The following is a 22,387-nucleotide window of genomic DNA, read 5'->3' on the forward strand; positions in this document are numbered from 1 at the left end:
AAAGGATTCCTCTCTGGTCATTTTGCTCCATTTGGTGACAGGAGACTGGAAAGGACACAACAGGTAGCCAAAAGCCAACTGCTGCTTGGTTGGTGCCTCAGGCTTTTTTGTTTGCAGAGAGGCTGAAGCCAACCAAATGCTCTCTTGGCAAGGGTTGTTGAAGGCAAACACTGACTGGCTTATTTTTTATATGTTCATTTTAATGAAAAAGAAGGAACCCTGGAAAGTTCAGTCTAAACCCTGGGCTCATTGCCATGAGCCAGGGCCAGTCTGGAACAGAGGACAGCTTCACTATGGCATGCTGTTTTATGACTGGATCCTGTTTCCAGTTCTGTGGGAGATGTTATCGGGGAAGTTTTGGAATGCTCTCTAGAAACCACTGGAGCAGCTCTTAAAAAAAGAAAGAAAGAAAACTGAAGACCTAATATGCTAATGCAATTCAACAGGAGGCAACTCTTAAAGCAAGGGTGGCAATCCTCAGACATTCTTGGGCTGCAACCCCCAGCAGTCCCAGGCAGTACAGCCGAACATGACATATGGTGGGGACTGATGTTCAATAACATCTTGAAAGTGCCATGATTCCCAGCCTTGGTTTAAAGACTTTCAGTAACAGCACAATGCAGCGTTAGGTACGCATCCAGTTTTTGAACTGCTTGCAAAAGGAAGATGGGGAAAGTTACAAATGAGCAAACTCAAGAAAGAAGTTTTTCTTTTTCTAAAAAAAGGAAACACAAAAATGGATGACCAAGATCAAAACTGTAAACTCTGATTTATTAGTCCAACCCAGAAAACATATTACTGGCAAAAGAAATCTGAGAAATGAGGAGGACCCATCATCAAGGTCTCAAGAAGGAACACCTGCCATCTTCCTTTCTGGAGGGGAGAAAGTAAAAGGCTTTGGATGGTCATTTACCCACTTAGGATCTAATTAACTGTCTTCAGTTTGTCAAGGCAAATTAAAGTGAAAGAGAGAACAGGGGAACACAGCTTGCCATCAGTGTCACCAGGAGTCCCCAAACTGCTGTGATGTTATGCTCAGAGGGTTTTGCATGGTACACTGCAATGTACATATTTATTTATGTTGTTTTTTTTTTAAAAAACACATTATGCTTTTTAGGTTTTTTTTCTATTTATAGTTTAATTATATTTTGGCCTAGATCCCACTGACTGGCCCCAATTAGAGTTGACCCACTGACTGAATGGTTGAAAAGATAGTGAAAAGTGTTGAAAAATGACCTGTTAAAAAGTGAAAAGGATTTACATAGGTAAATCCCAATGATTCAGTGGGTCAACTCTAGTTGGGAAATACAATAGGTGTTAAGCTATTGGGTTTTGAATGTTTTTAGTTATATGAATTTGTCAATACATTTTGACTTTTGCAAGATAGCTTGAGTCCCAGGGTAGGGCAAAAGGCAAGATATAAACAAAACAAAAAAATAAAAATACTAATTAGTGGAAACTAAGCAGCAACCAGGACTTAAAACACAGCTGCAAAGAAGGCAGTCAGTTGCAAACACAGAAACTGGCCCCAATAAATCCATCATCCCCAAGTCTGGCAAATCAGGTTAATATTATGTATGAATCTATTGGTACTAAGATGACACATAACCCAGATTTTTCTGTAGCTTGTCAAAGGAGTTGGACAGAACATGTAGTTTTGGACTCTTCAGAATGGCACATTGTCACCAGGTTCCCTACCTAACAGCAACAATGACTGAAGTAAAAACATTTCTTATACCACATATGTCAGCTGTTTGAGACTCTTTTTGCAGTTTTAATGACATCAAACTGGAAATCCATAGCTAGGAAAAACTTGTCCCCATCCCCCCACCCCTATACAACTCCAAATTTCCCTGAATTAGCATGGCTATTGGTCATGCTGTCTGCAGGATCCTGGGAGTTATAATTAAAAATGTATTTCCTCCCAGGAATCTGAGAAAATTCCAGTTTGTGGCAAAGGCTTGGAAACAACTGCCATAAGTTGGACAAGCAAAAGAAAAGTATATTTTTGAACAAAGTATTATTAATGGCTGTAATCCTTTATGGAGCAGCATAGTATAGTAGCATGCAGACCTACACCAAGTTGAGCCATAGCCTCTGAAACACATACACATCGGCTATTATCTGCTTTGTGGGACGCAGGCAGCCAGGATCACAGAAACATTTAAGTCTCCACAACCATGTGCAAACTGTTTTAGCATCATATAGCATCACAGAGACCCATGGAGCACCCCAGTTGATCTCTGCACCTATATCATTTCAGTCCTGCTTGTGGGGAGATGCTTCTATGATCTTGCCTGGTTTCTATGAAACTGGGAATGGTTATGCGGGGGACCTTAGATACTGTTCAGCTATTTGGTGAGGAGGGCTTTGGATGCTGCTGTGGGGAGAAAGGAAAATCAACAACTGCGGCACCCAGAAAAGGACAAATATACCTGTAAGGAAACCTGTCTCTGTGTATGTTCCTAGCAGGATGCCAGACACAGTATGAAATGTACTGCCACAAGAGGCATGTGATGGGCATGTTCTTAGCTAAGTTTCAAAGGGGATTAGAGAAGCTCAGGTAGTTATCATCACATCTCTTTGACATGATAAACAAGTCCACCTCTAAACAGAAGAAAAATATGGTAGACAACATCTTTCACAGACTGCTAGTGTAAATGTCTCAGAATCACCTATCTGATCACTATTGCTTTTGTTTTGTTTAAATTTTTGAAGTTTTGGTCATAGTTTATCTGTTTTTCCTTAAACTATGCTAACAGTGATAGAGGAAGAAGTGGTGATGGGGGACTCAACACAGAACTACAATCGAAAGGCACTTAGAAACTTTTAAAAAACTGATGGGCCCAAGGTGAGTGACAACAGATGGGAAAAAAATGGAAGTATACACACCAGCTCATAGGCCTGGCCAGTCAGCAGAACATACTGGGCCAGAAGTGGACCCGGGGGGAGGGTTTGCTGTGCCGCTTTTGGGCATGGGTGCACACGTCCAAACTGATGCAAACTCCTGCTGTGCTTTTTGGAGGGCAGTTCCCCCTCGGCCAGTGCCACACAATCCCAGGCTGCCGCATTAGGAGGGGGGAGGAATGGTTGGAGGGCAGCTGTTTAGAAGTTGCTCCCCAACACCAGAAGTTGCAAGGGGCAGCAGCCAGTAGGGGGACAAGCCATGTGGGTTAAGGTCCCCCAAGAAATGGGGGTGGTTCACTATTGGAACACTAACGCAGAACAAGACAGCCACTTGTTATGATCCAGAAGAGCCCTTCTGATTTTCTTACCTGGGCAAACTTGTGGATCTGCTCCACCATAGCTGCGAAAAGTGCATGGACACTTTCATCGATCAGGCTTTGCATATAGTGCACAGCTTCTTCATCAGAAAGATCCAGGCGGAACTTGTCTTGAACCTGGGAAGAAAATAAAGCTGGTAGGACCATCTCTTTGTGGAGACACAAGATTATGAACATATACTCCATCCTAGCAAACATGTGTGCTTGTGAGTATTTTCCCCACTGAGTTTTCATTGTTCAGCAAGATTCTTGCAGGAAACAACTTCAGCAAGAGACTTCAAGCACTACAACCAGACTGAACAAATTTCTGCATTCTATACATGTGCTTGATGCTGTGGTTATCCTTTTTCCTTATTTTATGGACTAAAACATAACAACCACAGAGATCAAGACTGAAGACTGCTCAATGAATACATTACTTGCAAATAAAATCCATCTCTGTCATGTTTACAACAGGTGATTCCAAGTTTTGGATTAAATTCTTTGGGAGGGAGAGGGTGCAGACCAAGTATGGTCAACAACATTCCAACCGGAGGAGTGCAGGTCTTAAGAAAAGAGGCCCACATTTCTGTCTGTTTTTTTTGGTAGGGAATTTGAAACTTAATTTGTTTTTATTTATTTCAAAACCTTCTTCATCACTACATGAGGTTAAGAGCTTTTGCTCAGGTTTTGATTACTTTTGTGAACAAACTTTTCTGGACAAAACCATCATTTATACAAAAACTAAGCAATACTTAGTAAATACTGCCTTTTAAAAAATATCTGTGTGAAATTCTGTGGGGGATATATATATATATATATATATATATATGGATAAGTGATTTTTTTGTTTGTTTGTTTTCCAAAAAGTCTGAAAAATTACAGAAAAGCTCATGGCACTTGCCCACTTTCTCAGTGTCCTGAGAAACCAAGCAAATTTTGAGTAGTCTCTGCATCTCTTGTTTTTGGGCATTCCATCTCATCACCTCAAGAGCAGAGGAGATGGCGAGTATGGCTCATACCTCAGAACCAGCAAAAAAGTGACTGGCTATTAAACATGTGCTTACTTAGGGCAAGGGAGAGATTCATGCTAGCACCGCCTTGGCCAAGAGTATGGTTAAGACTCAGGAAGGTATGGAACGTTTAGCTCTCATATAAGTTCTCAGTCTAAAGTGAATCTTTGTTGGAGCTATAGCTTCCCTGTGGTCTCTAGCTGAAGAAAAAGAGAAAGCCACAAGGAATAAATGAGAGGAAATGCTATTTATATGATCTCTAGCTTCATTTCAGCTGGGGATGGTGATATGGAATAAAGGGTTAAACCAAAGTCTTTTCTTGAAGGTTGATCATGCTGAAAGCATGCTGTGGCTGCTTAGTACAGAGAAAAAAGAGTCTTTGGAAAACCCTCTGGCAATATAAGGAAGGAACGCAGAAACAGCATAACAGTTGACAACAACAGCCCCGTCAAAGCCATTGCTGTATGGTAGGCAAGAATTAGATTAAATGGGGATTACATTTTTCATCCGTGAATTAGTTAGCTGGAGAGGATGCTACACCCGTTTTCGTTTCTTCTGTTGGCAGCCGGGGTGGTTTGAAATGCATGCTGAGAAGTGTCATGCTGTGCTTAAATACTGTGTAAGCTAAAAGCCCAGAGCCCTAAAAATAAAGAAGCAAAGAACCCAAGAACTTCCAAGCCTGCCTTGTTGGCTCCCTCAGGCAATGCCATAACTGCTCTGTATGGGGTGGGAGAGGGAAGGAGTATTTATCAAGAGCCATTCAAGGTTGCTGTGTCTTGATGTTGAGCTGATTCCTCACTATTGTTTGGACAGTATAATCTCACAGAAGGGCAGGGAAGGGAAGTAAAATCTGGGCTTTCAAAGAACAGCAAAACCCGTCTAACCCAACTGTATACTCTGGGAAAAGACCATAAGGATTCCTGGTGAGAGCCATCATGTGTGTGTTGCTTCCTTGCCCTACCTGGCTCATTAAACCAGCCAGAGGAGAACAGGCTGAGTGGTAAGAGAAGAGGTGAATGCCTCTCTGTGGCTAGGCAGGGTTTCATCCTGCCCAAAAGAGGCTGTGGTGAGGCTGTTACTGGAAAAACAAAACTTCCCTGAACATCACTGTCCTAGACAATTACTGGCCAGTCTCCAATATTTTCTTTCTTGGCAAAATAATAATAATAATAATAATAATAATAATAATAGTTTATTTATATCCCGCCCCTTGAGGTCAATCGGGGCTGCTAACAGCAATAAAATACTGGTGCATGGTGTGGCCTTCCAGATCTATGGGTTCTTGGATGAAACAGATTATCTACATGGATTATCTAGATCCATTAGGATCTAGTTTCAAGGCAACTTTGGTCATCTTGATGGACTGTCCCATTGTTTCTGATTGACATCTCAGCAGCTTTTGGTGCCATCAGCCAATGGTATCTCCTTCAGGATCCTCTTGCTGAGATGGAACTTTGGTCTAATATGCACTTCAGAAATAATTCAGTTTGACACCACTTTAACTGCTGTGGAATTCTGGGATTTATAGTTTTGTGACCTTGGGGGCTTCAGTCCTTCCTGGAGCACCACATTCAAAAGGTGGACTTCAACACCCTAGCCACTAACCAGTATTGTCTGTCATGGTTCGGTTTTGTCCCCCATCCTGTAAGATCTACATGGAACCACTGAGAGCAGGTGTCCAGAGATTTGGGATTTGGTGTCACCATTATACTTATGATCTCCAATTTTCTCTCACACCTTTCCATCTAACTCCTAGGAAGCTGTTTCAGTGCTAAATCAAGTGTCTGTTGCCAGTAATAGACTGGATATGGGCAAACAATCTTAATCTAGACAAAACAGAGGTGTTCCTGGTTAGCCAGATGAGATCCGTCAAATGACCAACTTAGGCGCTTTACAGAGCGCCCAAAAAGGGCGCTCTGTCGGCGCCGCTGGTTGCTGCGTCCGTGAACCGCAGTGGACAAACCGCGCAATTCCCAGACGTAACGAAAAAGAAGCTGCAAAATGCAGCTTCTTTTTGCACTGGGGAAATGGCACCGCAAGTGGCCAATGGCGCACTCGCTACGTCACTTCCATCACGCAATGTGCAGATGCTAGGCATCCGCAACGTCAAGATGGCGGCGCCCATGTAGAACGGGTGCCACCATTTTGTACACGCCAAGCGCGTACTAAGGTTAAGGACGTCCGGAAAGGACGCCCCTTTCTAACCCTAGTACGTGCCGAACATGTACTTTTTGCCCGTTTGTAACGGGCCTTAGACAGTTTTTAAAAAGCTGTCAAGCTGGATCTCTTCTGGCAGGCCTTTCCTGAATAAGACTGCCTGGCCAAAGAAAGAACTATCACCCCATCACATCACATACTATATTGTCACGTTGTCCATGTTCTGTTTATTTTAATGAGATATTTTAAAACTTCGATTTTAATTGTACTAGATTTAATTCTTTTTTAAGGGGGGATATTATATTATCAATGTAATTTTGTGTAAGGATATTTTAATTGTTAAGCTGCTTTGATTGTTTTGTTACAGAAATGCAGGGTAGAAATAAAAGTTTTATTTATTATTATTTATAGCAGAAATGCAGATCATGGAATAAGGATGCACTCTTTGTTGGATAAGTTGCATTCCTTCTGAAATCTCATCTTGGGTATATTCCTTGATTCAATCCAAGAGTGTGTTTGCACAATTTAAACTAGTGCACTAGCTACGCCTGTTCCTCGAGAAGTTGTATCAGGCCATGGTAACATATGATGACTTAACTTAGACGGTCATATTTTGGCCGTACCATGAAAAAGCATGACTCATTAGAAAAGACAATAAAGCTTAGTAAAGCAGAAAGCAGTAAGAAAAGAGAAGACTGCATTACAGGTGGATGGTCTAGGACACACAGCAATGGATTCAAATTGCAGGTGATGAGATTCCACCTAAACATTAAGAAGAACTTCCTGATGATAAAAGCTGTTTGGCAATAGAATATGCTGTCTCAGAGTGTGGTGGAATCTCCTTCTTTGGAGGTTTTTAAGCAGAAGCTGGATGGCTATCTGTTGGGAGTGCTTTGACTGTATGTTTCTTCATGGCAGAATGGGTTTGGATTGGATGGCCCTTCCCTGTGAACTCTTCCAACTCTATGACTCCATCAAGGAAGCCACAGTCCTGAGTCTGCAAGACTGATGATAACAGGGTGACTTGGTGGTCTCTTATTCAAAGGGTTGAAATTGAGTTGATGGTAATTAACAACAACAAATGTTGAGAAGTATAGTCAAGCCTAGCATTCCCTGTACTGTGGTACACTGTACTATCCATCGCCAGCAGTTAACAACATTCAAATCTTTCAAAACAAAGAGTATGTGGGATGTCCTCTTTCGATAGGTTCATATGACCCACTCTGCTCAAATAGTTTTGAGAACAGAAAAACATCTCCCACCTGGAACCTTTGAACAAACTACAGCAATTTTGCTCCTGTTTTCCATATATTTTTAATAGTCTTAAATATAGGGCTTTATATATTTGAAGACAGCCAGCATGTAATGGTCTGAGCGCTGGATGATGACTCTGGAGACTACGGTCAGAATCTCTGCTCAGCCATGAAAACCCACTGAGTGACCTTAGGCAAGTCACTCTCTCTCAGCTTCATAGGAATGCACAAATTCTGTCAAGAAAACCCCATGATAGGAGTTCACCTTAGGGTCAGCTTAAGTCAGAGATAACTTGAACACACACAGCATCAGCAACAATAACAATATATTTAAACCTGATTTATTTTTATCAAGTGCTTTGCGCTCCTCTCATGGAAGGTAGCACAGAATGGCTGCTAATGTGTTCCTATCACTCACTTTTGGTGAAGGTACAATTATAAAAGGAAGGGAGCATTCAAGCCCAGAATGGAAGAGCTGTTACAAGGTGACAAATTATTTCCTGGGAGTCATTGTAGGTCCAAGATTAATGAACACAAGATCCCAGTTACAAAGGAACCCAAGATGGGTAAATTCTTGGAAGAAAGTAATGTGCTGGGAGAAAGGTGAAGCTAATTTGTCTCAAGACTTTCAACATTTCTGAAATTATTCTTTTGGAAGCACAAGCTAATACAACAATTGAACACACACACATCTCTAGATTTATTTAACATATAGGTATTTGCCCACTTTTTTCCATTTGTATTAAGAAGTGTCCCTTTTTTGTATAATTGTTAAAATTATTAATGCCCTGCTAGCAAGCAGTATCTTAGAGGCAGAAGATGGGAAAGAAATTGAGATATAATTTCTCCATTGCTTCTGCAGAGGCTGTTACAATTATCTTTCCCACAGCATCTAATTAAATATAGATTTTAGAACATTCATAAGACCTGAAGCTGAAGTAGTTGGAGGGAGGGGATGAAAAAGCAGGACAAGAAAGCAAGTTATGGTTCCAATTTTGGTTTAAGAACCAACAAAGGAGAAGCCGATGTTGTCTAGTTGCCCAAATCGTATTTCTAGAAAGATAAGCAAGAATTTTGAGATAAATTTACAGTGTTAGCTGTACTTATTTTTTTTTTAAAAAATAAGTCTTTATGCACATAGACTGGGAATGGGAAAATGTATCACGAATAGAACCAATCTTTCCCCCTGTGGGCCACACTATGTTTGAGCATACTGGAAATGCCATCATATCACTTCTAGTTATCATTTGGGATGTTTTTTTGGGGGTGCTGTTCTTTTTCTATTTTCAGTGTCTTTTGGGGATTCTCTGAGGGGTGAGAGATCAAAATGACAGTATTTGAAAGTGGTGTTGGGGGGTAGCAAACTTTCCCCACCCTTGCCCTAGCAATGTTCTTGAAATTATTGCTACTGCAGCATAGTTTTCTTTCAGTCAGAGTTGAAGTACACTTGGCTCTCAAAGAATTTGGGACACATACATTTGCAATCAGTTCCCAGGACAAGATGCTAGTCCCTCTTTAATGGTCATTACCAAAGTCCTGACCCTCCTTCTGCCAGGAAAGCAAGACTGAGAGCCAAAACAGATTGTCCGTTAAAGCCTGCTTCTGGGTGTCTTAGGAGTGCTGCTTTTATATACTGCACGCTCTGCAGATGGACGTCTCTCTATCCCCAGTGAAACAATGATGCTCTGAGATAGAAGCATGGTCTTTGCTCCACCAGGTGGCTCCAATATCTATGCATGCATGGAGTACAACATGATCAAGTTCATGGAGAAAAAGCTTCCCAGTCCTACTGTTAGTTCTGATTAGAATAAAGCCATTCAACCAATTACAGTTGTTGTTGTTGTGGTTGTGGTGGTGGTGGTGGTGGTGTGGTGTGCCTTCAAGTCATTTCTGGCTTATGGAGACCCTAAATTGAACCTACCCCAGGGTTTTTGTGGATTTACCTAAATGCCTATTGACAATCTACTCTAGCTGGGACTAACAGCAGAGTTTAAGTCATTGGTGTAAAATCCCTTTTAGTCCTGATGATGATAGATCCATTGAATACCCTAGATTTTTCTACCTGTTGATTCACCAATCCAAAATTGATTGCATGCTTCTACTCTAGTTGGGGCTAACAACAAAATGCCAATCAGTGGCATAAATTCTCTCTTAGTTCTGACTAGAATAAATCCACTGAATCCATTAGATTTGTCTACATGATGACTCACCATTCCAAAACTAATTGAATTCTCTATTATAGTTGGGGCTAACCGACATAACGCCAATTGTTGCATGGTAAATGAATAAGGCCTCAGACCATGACCCCATTAACCTACTCCCAAACTAAATGTACAAATGACCCACTTAGCACTTGCAACATATTGGCCTGTTACAGACTGCCAAAATAAAGCTGCTTCGGGTCTCTTTGGAGGTATGCTATTTAAATGATGCATGCATCCTAAGAATCCAGAAGCTGCACCAAAGCTCCACTCCAGTGCTTAGGAATGGAGTGTGGCTTTGGCGCGATCTCCAGACTCTTAGGACCCATGCGTCATTTAAATAGCATACCTCCAAAGAGACCTGAAGCAGCTTTATTATGGCAGTCTGTAACAGGCCATTAATTTGTTAATTTGTTTTTAATGCTATTTCATCTTTTATTGTATCCATTTTATCTGCTGTACACTGCTTTGATCTATAGGAAAAGCAGTATATAAATAAATAATTTATTATTATTTTATATTGGCATGGGATGCAGGACAACATTTTTTAAAGTGATTCTTCCCCCACACCACTCGGCCTTATACAGACTTGGAAAATACAGTAACCGTGAAGACAGTAGTTTAGCCGATATGCATCAAAGCTCCCCAGGTTGTGTTCCATCTGAGTCAGACTAAACCACAGATTCCCTTCAACAACTCAGGAGATCAGAGATAAAACAGCTGAGTTCTTGGTCAGAATACACAAACACACACACACACTCCTAGCACAAAATGAACCCTTGACCAAATTGTTTGCTTTGTTCTGTCTTTCCATACAGAAGCAGCTATGTGGAGCGGCAGTGGAATTATTGACATTTTGACTCTCTTTGCTTACCATTAAAATCCTGGTGGCATAAAGAGATGTGAATTAAAGTTAGGCAAAGAAACCAGTTTGAAGTCTTCTCCATAACCAAAAATTATTGCACACTTCAGCTATTCAACTCTTTGCTGGGATATTATAGCTGTTCATTTATTTTTGTTTACTTGTTTAACTTCTAGATGCCAAACCAAAGTTCAGGATTTGTTCTCCATATTATATAACACCTAGTGTATGAAGCATGTCACAGATATAAGGGGAAAAAAAATACTGGAATCACTTTTACTACTTTAAGGCTGTGTATGCCCCGATTTGGTTTGACTGATTCTGTCTTGATTCTGAAATAGAAATCCGAATTCTTGTGCCAGCACAGTGTTGTGGATTGAATGTTGGATTAGGACTCAGGGAGATGACAGTTCAAATCTCTACTCAGCAATGAAAACCAATTGGACAGTCACACTTTTTCAGTCTCAGTGGAAGGCCTGCTTTGAAGAAATCTTGACAAGAAAACCCTATGAAAAGGTCAGAGTAAACTTGGGGACACTGAACAACATTTATTTATTTGCATCCCATTTTGGAAGAAGGTGGGCTATACATCCAATAACTAACTAACTATGGTCACCACATGTAGGGTTTTAGACATAATGGTATGCTATCTGGTGATATGGTAGCATCCTTATATAGGGCTAACTGCCACATCATAAGCAAATAGGTCCAGCTTCGTTGCTGATGTTGCCATCCACTTTTAAAGTCTGCCTAAACTTCGGCCCTCTCCAAACGGGCCCTTTGCGGCGCGTCCATGACGTGCTAGGGTTGCCTCAGGGCGGCGTGTGCACACACCCCACAACCCTAGCATGTTGTGCACGCACTGCCATTACGCAGCGCCTTACACACGGCGTGCATAACCATTACGTCGCAGCTGCTCAGATGCGATGTATATGCGCTGTATTTGGCGCTTTGCGGCGCAGCAAAAAGGACCTGCTTTTTTGAGCTCCTTTTCTGCTGCGCAGCTGTGCTGCATAATTTGTATGCTGCAGCGCAGCTGTGCAGCAGAGAGAGGCGCTGAGGAGGCGCCTCTTCAGGGTGGTCTGTACTCCACCTTCATTTCAAAAAAATGGATGGAATTTGGAAATATGGTGGTTCTTTCAGGAGGGATTAACCCTGGCAAACTGCAGCATGTGTGTATGTGTGTGCGAGTGTGTGTGCACGCATGCATGCATATGTTAAACACTTTTAAAGTTGGATCAAGCATGGTTAAATGTTTTCTGATGTGTGGTACAGTGCGCCCTTTTTTTACGTAGGGGATCCGTTCCAGACCCCCCTCCCCCGTGTAAAAAAACCACGTATACTCAAGTCCCATTGAAAAGAATGGGGCTCGTGCATGGTACAGTGCAGCGGCCCGGGCGCGCGCCCATTACTCTTAATAGGACGTGCCGCCCCTTGCGTTCCCATGGGCTTCCTGGCAGCTTTCAGAGTATGCTGAAAGTCGTGTATGGTGCTTCCTCATATGACGTGGTCGCACTGTACTTTTCGCTATTATTGCAGTGTCTATGATGTGCATGTGCTATTTGTGTAACTAATGGAACCCCCTGCCCCTGCCATGAGTACAAACACAAAAGCTGGGACAAAAGAACAGATAGAAATCAGACTTAAATTTACCCTTAAAAGCTAAGACAAAAATATTGAGTGGAAGTAGGGGAGAGTAAGGGGAAATACTAGTGCCTAATATAACTACTATTCTTTCATCTTTCAGGAGTGTTTTAGTTTTAGTTGAGTATTCTGCATAATGGGGTGTTCAACTAGATGGCCCTTGTGGCCCCTTCCAATTCTAAGATTCTATAATTCTGTTACAACAATACAGATTAAGTATCCCTTATCCAGAATTCCAAAATCTGAAATTACTCCAAAGTCATCCACATGACATAATACTACTAGCAGAAAACCTCCCAGACCTGGAACAACTATTAAGGAATATCAAGGAAGAAAGTGCAAAGGCAAACTTATTGTTGAACATAAAGAAAACAAAGTAATGACAATGGAGACTGTAGACAAATTCAATCTAGACAATGGAGAAATAGAAGTAGTAAAAGAGTATTCATACCTGGGATCAAACATTGAAAGGAATGGGGAATGCAGTCAGGAAGTCAGAAGAGTAAGAATGGGGAAAGTGGCTATGCAACGACTAGAAAAGATTCTAAAACACAAAGATATATAGCTGAATCATAGAAGCCACTGTACTCCCTATTACCATGTATGGATGCAAGACCTGGGCAGTTAAGAAGATAGGAAGAAAATCAATTCATCCGAGATAAGGCGCTGGAGTAGAGTGCTGAGGATCCTGTGGATAGCCAAATGGACAAACAAATGGGTCCCAGAGCAGACCAAACCATAAATCTCCATGGAAGCCAAGACAACAAAACTAAGGCTGTCATACTTCGGACACATCATGAGAAGACATAACTCATTGGGAAAAACAATAATACTGGGAAAGGCAAAGGGAAGCAGAAAGAGAGGAAGGCCACATGCTAGATGGACGGACTCTATTAGGGAGGTCATGGGTATGAATTTGCAGGAAATAAGCAGAGCAGTGGAGGATAGGTAGTCTTGGAGATGGATGGCTAAGATAGTGACATCTTTGCATTCTGATGGTTCAGTGTACACAACCTTTATTTTATGCACAAATTTATTTAAAATATTGTGTATAAAATTACCTTAAAGCTATGGGAAAAAAGTGAATACAAAACATAAATTAATGCCATGTTTAGATTTGGGTCCCACCTTCAAGATATCTCATTATGTATATGCAAATATTCCAAAATCCAAAAAAATCCCAAATCCCAAACACTTCTAGTCCCAAGCATTTTGATAAGGAAGACAGAACCTGCACCGATATCAACACACAAATTTGCTCAAATCATCCACAAACAGAGAGTGAGGAAGTGTCATGATCCAAGACTGAATTGGGAAGGAATTATGGTTCATTCTGATTGAAGGAGAAAGAAAAGCTGCCACCACACACTAGAAAATGCTCTTTAAAATTTGTTCCTCATGCTAACAGAGAACTAGTGAAAGAGGGAAAAATATGATTAGTTGTTCCTCTCCCCAAGTACTGTGCTTGCAAAGTGCTCATATTTTGACCCATATCAGTCAATCAGCAAAGTCCAATTTCCTGTCCCTCCTCTTTACCCAACAAATACCATTCTTTTTTGGGTTGTTTCTGTGGGCATCTTTGTCTGGATTTCAGATCGCCAAACTGATTCAAAGCAATTTGGACCTGAATCAGCTGAACTGGATTCAGACCCAATAGAAATAGCAAAGGCAAGTACATTTCTATACTGCTTATCAGTGACTTAAGCACTCCCTAAGCACTTTACAACGTGTAAGCTAATTGCCCCCAAGAAGCTGGGCACTTATTTTAGTGACCTCAGAAGGATGCAAGCCTGAGTCGACCCAATTAAGAATAGCGCGTATCAGCCCACTTAGATTTGAGATTTGAGCTAATCCAATAGGAACATTATATAGATTGGCCCAAACTGGCCCAGTTTGGTTCAGGATTCTGTCAAGTTGATTTTGCTCTCATCACTATTTGTCATCAACTGGACTTCAACTTATGGAGATCTTATGACTAAGAAGTCCCTGGGCATCAACTGCCCTTGTCAGCTCTTACAAATTCAGGGCAATAGTTTTCTTCAAATGAAACAATCCACCTATTGTACAGTCTCCCCCCTTTTCAATTACCTCCACTTTACCAAGCTTTACCCCATTTTTACTGAGTCACATAATCTCATGAGATATCCAAAATATGATAGACCCATTTTAGCCATCTTGGTTTCTAGGGAGAATTTGGGCTTGATTTGTTCTAAGACCCTTTACTTTGTCCACGGTATCCTCAGAACTCTTCTCCATTTCAAATGAGTTGTTTTCCTTTCTGTCACCTTTATTCACTGTCCAGTTTCATAACCAGAAATAGAAAATCGGTTGCACAGACCTAATCTTAAGCAAGGGAGGTTGCTCCATACTTGGGAATGAGGAAGTAACACAAGTGTTTAGTATGCCCTATCCATCAGGGTCAGTATTTTTTTGCTGTCTGAGACAAAGAACAAGATGGTACTTTTCCAATGCCAACTGGTCTGGCAGCAGTATTATCTTTCAATACTGGCAAGGAGACACCAGTTAGGATTTGTGTTTCACCATCCTCTGTCCTTCAACAGAGAGAAATAGACAGGAACTTCAGAGGAGCAGCCAGGGCTTGCAGCCTAACTCCTTTTCAGTAGCCAAACTAAATTATGAAACAGTTCGTATGAAAGCCACCACATTCAAAACATGTGGTACTGCCTTATTCCAAATCCAACCACTGGCTCATCTGGTTTTGGAGGGTTGCTCCTGAAAGCCGGTGGCTAAGCCTTAACTTGGGAACCTTTCTATAGCAAGCAATAGCAAATACATTTCTGTACTGCTTATCAGTGAACATACGCACCCCCTAAGTGGTTTACAATGTGTAAGCTAATTGCCCCCAACAAGATGGGTACTTATTTTAGCAACCTTGGAAGGATGCAAGCCTGAGTCGAAACTGAACCCGTGGCTGGTAGTGAACTCCCAACCTTTAAGTTTGTGAGTGAGTGGCTGTTCCAGCAGAGCTCTTTATCATGGTCCGATCACTGTCTATCTGTTATTTTAAAGTGGAGATGTTGAGCTGTGACTCTGCGACCTTTGCTTATGCTAAGCATGTAGATTAAGTCTGAGCTACAATCCCTTTCCCTATAAAATTATCAACAGCAGCAGCCAAAGGGGAAAACAAATAAAGAATAGATATGGTAATCTTTATGCTGATGAAGCTACTTGCTCAGCAGAAGCTAAATGAATTTCCAAGGGTCAACTAACCAATCCAGGGTAAGGATCTCCTGTTTTTTAGCTTCAGGCACAAGATGGCCTATAAAGTAATAACTGGCCTCAGAGGAACAATGGATTAGAAAAGTGAGGTATACATTCCAGTCTTTTCAAAGGAAAAGCTAACAATGCTTGCATCAGCTCCTCAGGGCAATTTTGGTATCAATGTTTAATGATTGCATGTCATGGACTCAGGAGTTACATACCAAAAAGCATTGTTCACACCATGTCCACAGCTTGTTGGACAAGCTTTTTCTATAAAATGCCGACTTCTTTCCCTCCCCCCATTACTATCTTGATATTTCATTCACAATACTAATTGCAAGTCAATCATTCTGCAAGTCACCTGTTGCTACAGCAATCTACTTCCAGCCAGGTTAATATGGCATTGCTGGGTCTCACTATGATGAATGAATTGCTTAATAGAAATTCCATCACTTTGCATGTTGTAAAACTGATAAAGCAAGATTACAAGGTAGCAGACCTCTTCATGCATCATATCGGAAGAAAAGACAGTGTTTATTGTACTGGGATCAAGGTCATCTTGCAACAGTGTAATTCCAATTTCAATGGGCATCTTTTTGATCAACACCTATCATTGTCATCTGAGTTAGGCAGATGTGGCCCTTCAGATGATATTGAAATCCCATGAACCTGAGCCAGTATGCAGTAGTTAATGATGAGACATACAACCCAACAACCAGATTTAAGGTGTACAAAATCAATTTTGCTTTTTCCTGGGAAAAGATCCACCACTTGGAGCTTGGACCAAAAGAAAAAAAATAATTAAGACTTCTCCTCAGGTTTCCCTGAAATGGAGAGGGGCAACATATGTGCAGAGAAATGGTCATATGCATACCAGCCATGGCAACTGCTCATTTCTACCTAGTCAGTTCCTAATCTTATTGCAATGACCACAAGGCCATTGAATCAAAGATATGACAGGGACTCCTATGGTCCATCTAACTGGACATTTATTCCAGTCAGCCAGGACTAGGTTGGCAACTGTCACTCAGAGGACATTTTCTTTAGCCACTTCTAGATTGTGGAATAATCTTCCTGAAGCAATTTGACAGCTGAATACTCTGTCCTAAATTAAAACAGCATTAAAGACTAGTCTATTCTGGCAGGCCTATCCAGATAATTTTAAAATTAATTGTGAATTTTAAATTGTGAATTTTAAACTATGATTTATTGTTTTAATATGTATTGATTGTATATGTTACTTTAAAACTAATGTTATGTGTTTTTACTGATACGTGTTTTTAACATGTTGCTTTTCCTCACTTTGATCCATGGGAAGAAGCATGTAAGAAAATTATTTTTCATTATCATCACCATCACCACCTAGTTTAATTTCCTGGTATGCAGGAACTTACGGCTTAAAGCACCCCTGAGAGGTAGAGTTCATCAACTTTCAAGATAGGCTATCTCATTGTTCAACAATTCTGATCAGGATGTTTTCTCTAATGTTTAGTTGAAATCCTGCACCCCACCTTTTTTTTTTTTGGTAATTTGAATCCAGTGGGTCAGGTCCTACTGTTTGGAATAGCAGAGAACAAGCGTACTCTATCTTCTCTATGAGAGATCTTCAGATTTTTTTACAGATTACTGCCATTTCACTTCTCAAGTCTTCTGTTCTCCAGCCTACAAATATCCAGTTCCTGAAGCTCTAAAGAGGATGTCTGTTTGCATCAGTCTGAACCTGCCTATTACAGGTTCAACTGCATGGAAGGTCTACTCCCATTCCACTGTACATGAGTACAGCTCGTGTTCCAAACTTTCACCTCAATGTGGAGAGGTTGGGAAGTGGAGGGCCAGGGCCAGTCCCATATGGAGACATGGCGATGAGGCTAACTTATACATGAATGATTCGGTTTTAGCTCTAGAAATTCAGTTGTTGTTGCTGTTGCTGTGCCTTCAAGTCACATCTGAGTTATGGCAACTCCAAGGCAAACATATCATGGTGTTTTCTTGGCAAGGTTTGTTCAGAGGATGTTTGTCATTGCCTTCCCCTGAGGCTGAGAGCATGTGGCTTGCTAAGGACACCCAATGGGTTTCATGGCTGAGTGGGAAATCAAACTCTGGTCTCCAGAGTTGTCGTCCAACACTCAAACCACTATGCCATGTAGACTCTCAGGGAAGCACCTAAACAATCTGGATTGTGGTTCACAAGAAATCCAGTTGCAGAATAGATTCCCCTCCTTCTACCACTCTTGCCTTATCCTGTTTTCCTTCTCCCTTTCTTCTTAAAATCTGCTCTTTAAAAAGAGAGAAAGAGAGGTGTGGAGGAAGAATATACATGAGAAATGAGTTAATTTTTTTTTTTTTGTGCAGGTATTTGAAAGCTTAAAATGTTTGGTAACTGCTATGAACTGTTCTATCCTACTATATGAATAGAAGCTCACTGGTCCGTTGGGGCTACTTGAACTCGGCTGTTGCCTTCTGTCTAGGAGACGAATGCTTTCAACAGTTAAAAGAGAGCTACTTTTGACAGCCGTTGTTGGGTTAGAAGAAAATAAATAGATGGCCTTAGCAACACTGAGGCGCCTGAACTCTACTTCTTTTTTTCATATATATATATATATATATATATATATATATAATGCAGTAGCGGCCCCTGCCGTAGAACTAGGAATATTAAGAGTGGAGAGCTTCAGCAGTTCAGAGCATTGTGCCTCGAAGCACTGGCTGAATTTCCTTTGTCTGGCAATGAATTGCTGGTCCCAGATGCTTTCTCATTTAAAGGTCATGTGTGTGTTTTTTATGAAAGATGATTGCTAAATTATGAGGTAGTAGAGCTCAAAAGAAAAAAAGAGTTTATTATTATTATTAGGAGTAGTAGTAGTAGTATTTTAAATTAATTATTGGATACTTGTACACAGATATTAACTGCAGAACTATATTGAAAACACCCTGCCTTCACCAAAAGTCTTACATTTTAAAGAACTTTGAAATTTATCCTTGAAAGGAGGAGACACACCTCCCCTAAGCAGACCTGAGATGGTAAGTGCAAATACTTACCAGTATATGTTGTAATACAAAAAGGTGCTTTATAGTAAGTCAATCTGGCAGTCCACCTAGCCTAGTATTGTTAACTCTGACTTGCAGCACTGACTACCTGGGATTTCAGGAAGGATTCTTTCACAGTCTAGAGATGCCTGGGATTCCCTGTTAGGCTCAACGCCACAGCTTCTCAAATCAGATGAGAGTGAAATCATTCTAACATAAAAAATGATGGTATAACACACATGTGCTTTCTCAGATAAATGGTATTAAGGATAAAAAAGTGGAAATATTCTTTTTTAAAATGCCAATGCCATTCCTCCAGAATCCCGATCTCAGTGAGCTGTCATTATTATAAGCAGGTGGTAAAGTCTAGAAAAAATGACCTCTATGTCTTTCACAGAGAAAAGAGTCATTTTAAGCAATTGTACATTGTTCACAGCTAATGAACAAGGAAGTAAGATGCAGCACTTCTAAAACACTTCAGAGTGTATCTAAAACACTTCAAACCTATTTCTTAATTCTTACCGAATAACCCTACAGGTAAGTCAATATCAGTACCACCACCACCATCCCCGATTTAAAGGTGAGGATCAAGCAGAAATTATCTTGTACCAGAACAACTGAGTTCATAGAAAAGCAGAGGTCCATGGGGCTGCATTTACCCTGCAGAATCAATGCAATTTGACACCAGTTTAACTGTCGTGGCTCAATGTGATGAAATTCTGGGACTTGTAGTTTTGTGACACATTTAGCCTTCTAAAATCAGTATATGAAGAGATCGTGTAGCACCTTTCAGACTAACTGAAAGAAAAACATTGGCAGCATGAACTTTCATAGACTTAAGTCTATCGCCAAATGCATCTGAGGAAGCAGACATAAGTCTACAAAAGCTCATGCTGACACTTCCTTCCTTCTTTCCTCTTAGTCTCAAAGGTAAATCTTGACTTACTGTATTTTAGAAGTGCTAACATGAATGCAGCACCATTTCAATTTAAAAGTCCTTCAAACTGCACTGTCCTCATATTTCGCTGACCATGTTTCACAGCTACCAAGTAGAAGAGATATCTTGACAATTGACTTTCAGTTAAGATTTTGAATGCTGATTATAAAATTAGATTCTTGCCTGCCATCCCCTGGGGAATCTGGCTGATGTTACAGGATGGGAAAATTGAGTGGAGAGAATTGCTTCAATTGATAAAGGCCTTGCCTATCTTCCTGTTGAAATGCCAACCTGTTATATGATCATCCCTGGAGTGCTTTATATTACTCCCTTTAGAAAGAAACAATGGGGGAAAGTGCCTGATAGCACAGTAGCCAAAACAGGGCCAGCTAAGAAACAGGAAGGTGAAATCATCATTCCTGGAGGCACTCTGAGATTAGCAGAAAGGTGGGGGGACCAAAAATGTTCCTCCCAGTCAGTACTAAGCATGCCTAGTAGTCACAGATGGCCTGTAAAATGGGTAGGAAGACCTACTGCATATGTTTATGTATAAGTCTAGAAATTTTAGTAAAAAATTGACTCCCAAAAAAACTGAGTTGACTTATCCATGGGTCAATGTAAGTACTATACTTTAACTCTTATATCAAAAAGGAACCATCCCCTGGTAAAAAGCAAGAGTGTAATCTCATCCATCCAGCCTTTAGGATGAGCACAAACAGTTATGCCTGCTGGAATTTTGTAAGTTCTTTGGCATTGTTTGTCTTTGCTTCACCCTTTAGCTCCTTTGTTACATATCCCTAGGTTTTACTCTTGACTTATCCACGGGTCATATCAAAATCAATAACTTTGGCCCCCAAACCTGCCCTTGACTTATACATGAGGTCAGCTTATAGCTGAGTATATATGGTACTTACCTTAAAGGGTTCTCAAGGCAGCAAATAGACAAAGACAATTAAATGAGTTTTTTGTGGGGTTTTCGAGCTATGTGGCCATGTTCTAGCAGAGTTTCTCCCTGACGTGGGAATGCAGGAGTGATTTGCATGTGTATTGTTCTGTGCAAATCACTCCTGCATCCAGGCTCACACAGTATATATACACCCAATTTTTTCCAGGCAAAGCATTCTCTGAAGATGCCATCCACAGATGCTGGTGAAACGTCAGGAAGAAACTCTGCTAGAACATGGCCACATAGCCCCCAAAACCCCACAAAAAACTATGGATGCCAACCATGAAAGCCTTCGACTTTACAATTAAATGACTTACCGTATGTACTCAACTATAAGTCGACCTCATGCATAAGTCGAAGGCGGGTTTGGGGACCAAAAGTTATGGCTTTTGATATGACCCATGGATAAGTTGAGGGTAAAACTTAGGGAAATCTAACAAATTATGTAAAGAACAAAGCAAAGGAAAACAATGCCAAAGAACTTACAAAATTCCAGCAGGCATAACTGTTTGTGTTCACACTAAAGGCTGGATGAATGAGAGAATAGTGGGGATTAGTGCTTCCAGTACAGATTATATCCTTGCCTTTCACCAGGGGATGGCTCTTTTTAAAGTAAGAGTTAAAAGTACAGTACTTACATTGACCCGTGGATAAGTCGACTCATGTTTTTGAATCAATTTTTGACCTAAATTTCTAGACTTATACATGAGTATATACAGTAACAATTTAAATGTAATATAACTAGCCACATTAAAGTCTTGGGCAATATCAGGGCTAGCTATTTCTTCAGACCCTCCAGAGATAGAAGCCTCAACTGTTTTTGACTGTAAAAGTCATGAGAAACAGAGAACCCTAATGTAGGCACAGTTATTACTCTGCTGGGGTTTAAAGCTTAAGGAGGGGATGATTTCAAATGCTTGAAATACAGAGTTGTCCCCCCACATTTTTCCCCCATTTTCCAGCCTGCATGTGTTTAAACAGAACAATTTACACCCACTGATTTTTCATGAGTGACATGTGTTTTGTCTAGCAAATATTTTTCTGTATTGATCACCATGGCAACTGTATTCTTCATTAAAAATAATCATAGTACATAATAGTAAAGCCCTTTTCATACACAACACATTTAGCTTTTTTTAAAAGCTGCAACAAAACCCAAGATTTCCATTTTCTCTCCACGTGCCTCATTGTCTCTGTAACATTTATTTCAAAAATAATTATGAAGAAAATCAACTGGTGTTTCCTTTGGTATGTGTGTGCGCTACAATTTAAAAGTTTCACTCAGATCTATCAACTGATATTAGCCATTTCAGCTAAAGAAAACCCCTATATTCAGAGGCAGTATATCTCTAAGAACCAAACAGTAAGAGATGTGATGCTGTTGTCTCTATGCCCTGCTTGTAGTCTGCAGAGAGCAGTTGTTTGGCCACCAGTGGTAACTAGACCATCGGATGAATCCATGGTCTAATCCAACTCTTCCAACTCTATGATTCTATGGAGTAGTACATTCACATGTAGGATGTCAGCCACAGAGGGAACTTTACAGTGTGTAGCAAGCAAGCTCTAAACCTAGATACACTTTGATCAGGATACACCAACCTTTTCAGTAACATTTCTCCTTCTCTCCCCAAGGAGTGTGACAAAGCTAGTTCCACCCCAAAGGAAGTGTCTGGAAAGAGCAGAACAAGTGGAAAGAGGCCTTCAATTCCACATTTGAGAGGACTGACTTTCCAAAACATCCAGCATCCTTTACAATTAAACAACAGCAATAACTGGAGCCATTGCAAACTTCCTTCAAGTGACTTCATTGGTAGGGGTAAATGCACTCTGCTCCCCCGCCCCCCAGACTCTTTCCAAATTGC

At 40.7% G+C, this 22,387-nt stretch overlaps 1 protein-coding gene across 2 annotated transcripts in view; it reads right to left on the reverse strand.

Annotated features, from left to right (window-relative positions):
• Positions 1 to 22,387, reverse strand: part of LOC149324230 (phosphatidylinositol 3-kinase catalytic subunit type 3) — a 155,267-nt gene that overhangs the window by 13,045 nt on the left and 119,835 nt on the right. For both annotated transcript variants that reach the window (XM_089497916.1, XM_089497911.1), the window contains one exon: positions 3,276 to 3,401. In XM_089497916.1, coding sequence (XP_089354042.1) covers positions 3,276 to 3,401 — 126 coding nt within the window. The remainder of the gene's footprint in view (positions 1 to 3,275; positions 3,402 to 22,387) is intronic.

This window comes from Sceloporus occidentalis, unplaced genomic scaffold (genome assembly GCF_023333645.1).
Source record: "Sceloporus occidentalis isolate IW3139 unplaced genomic scaffold, rSceOcc1.0.p SCAF_1, whole genome shotgun sequence".
Lineage (NCBI taxonomy): Eukaryota > Metazoa > Chordata > Lepidosauria > Squamata > Phrynosomatidae > Sceloporus > Sceloporus occidentalis.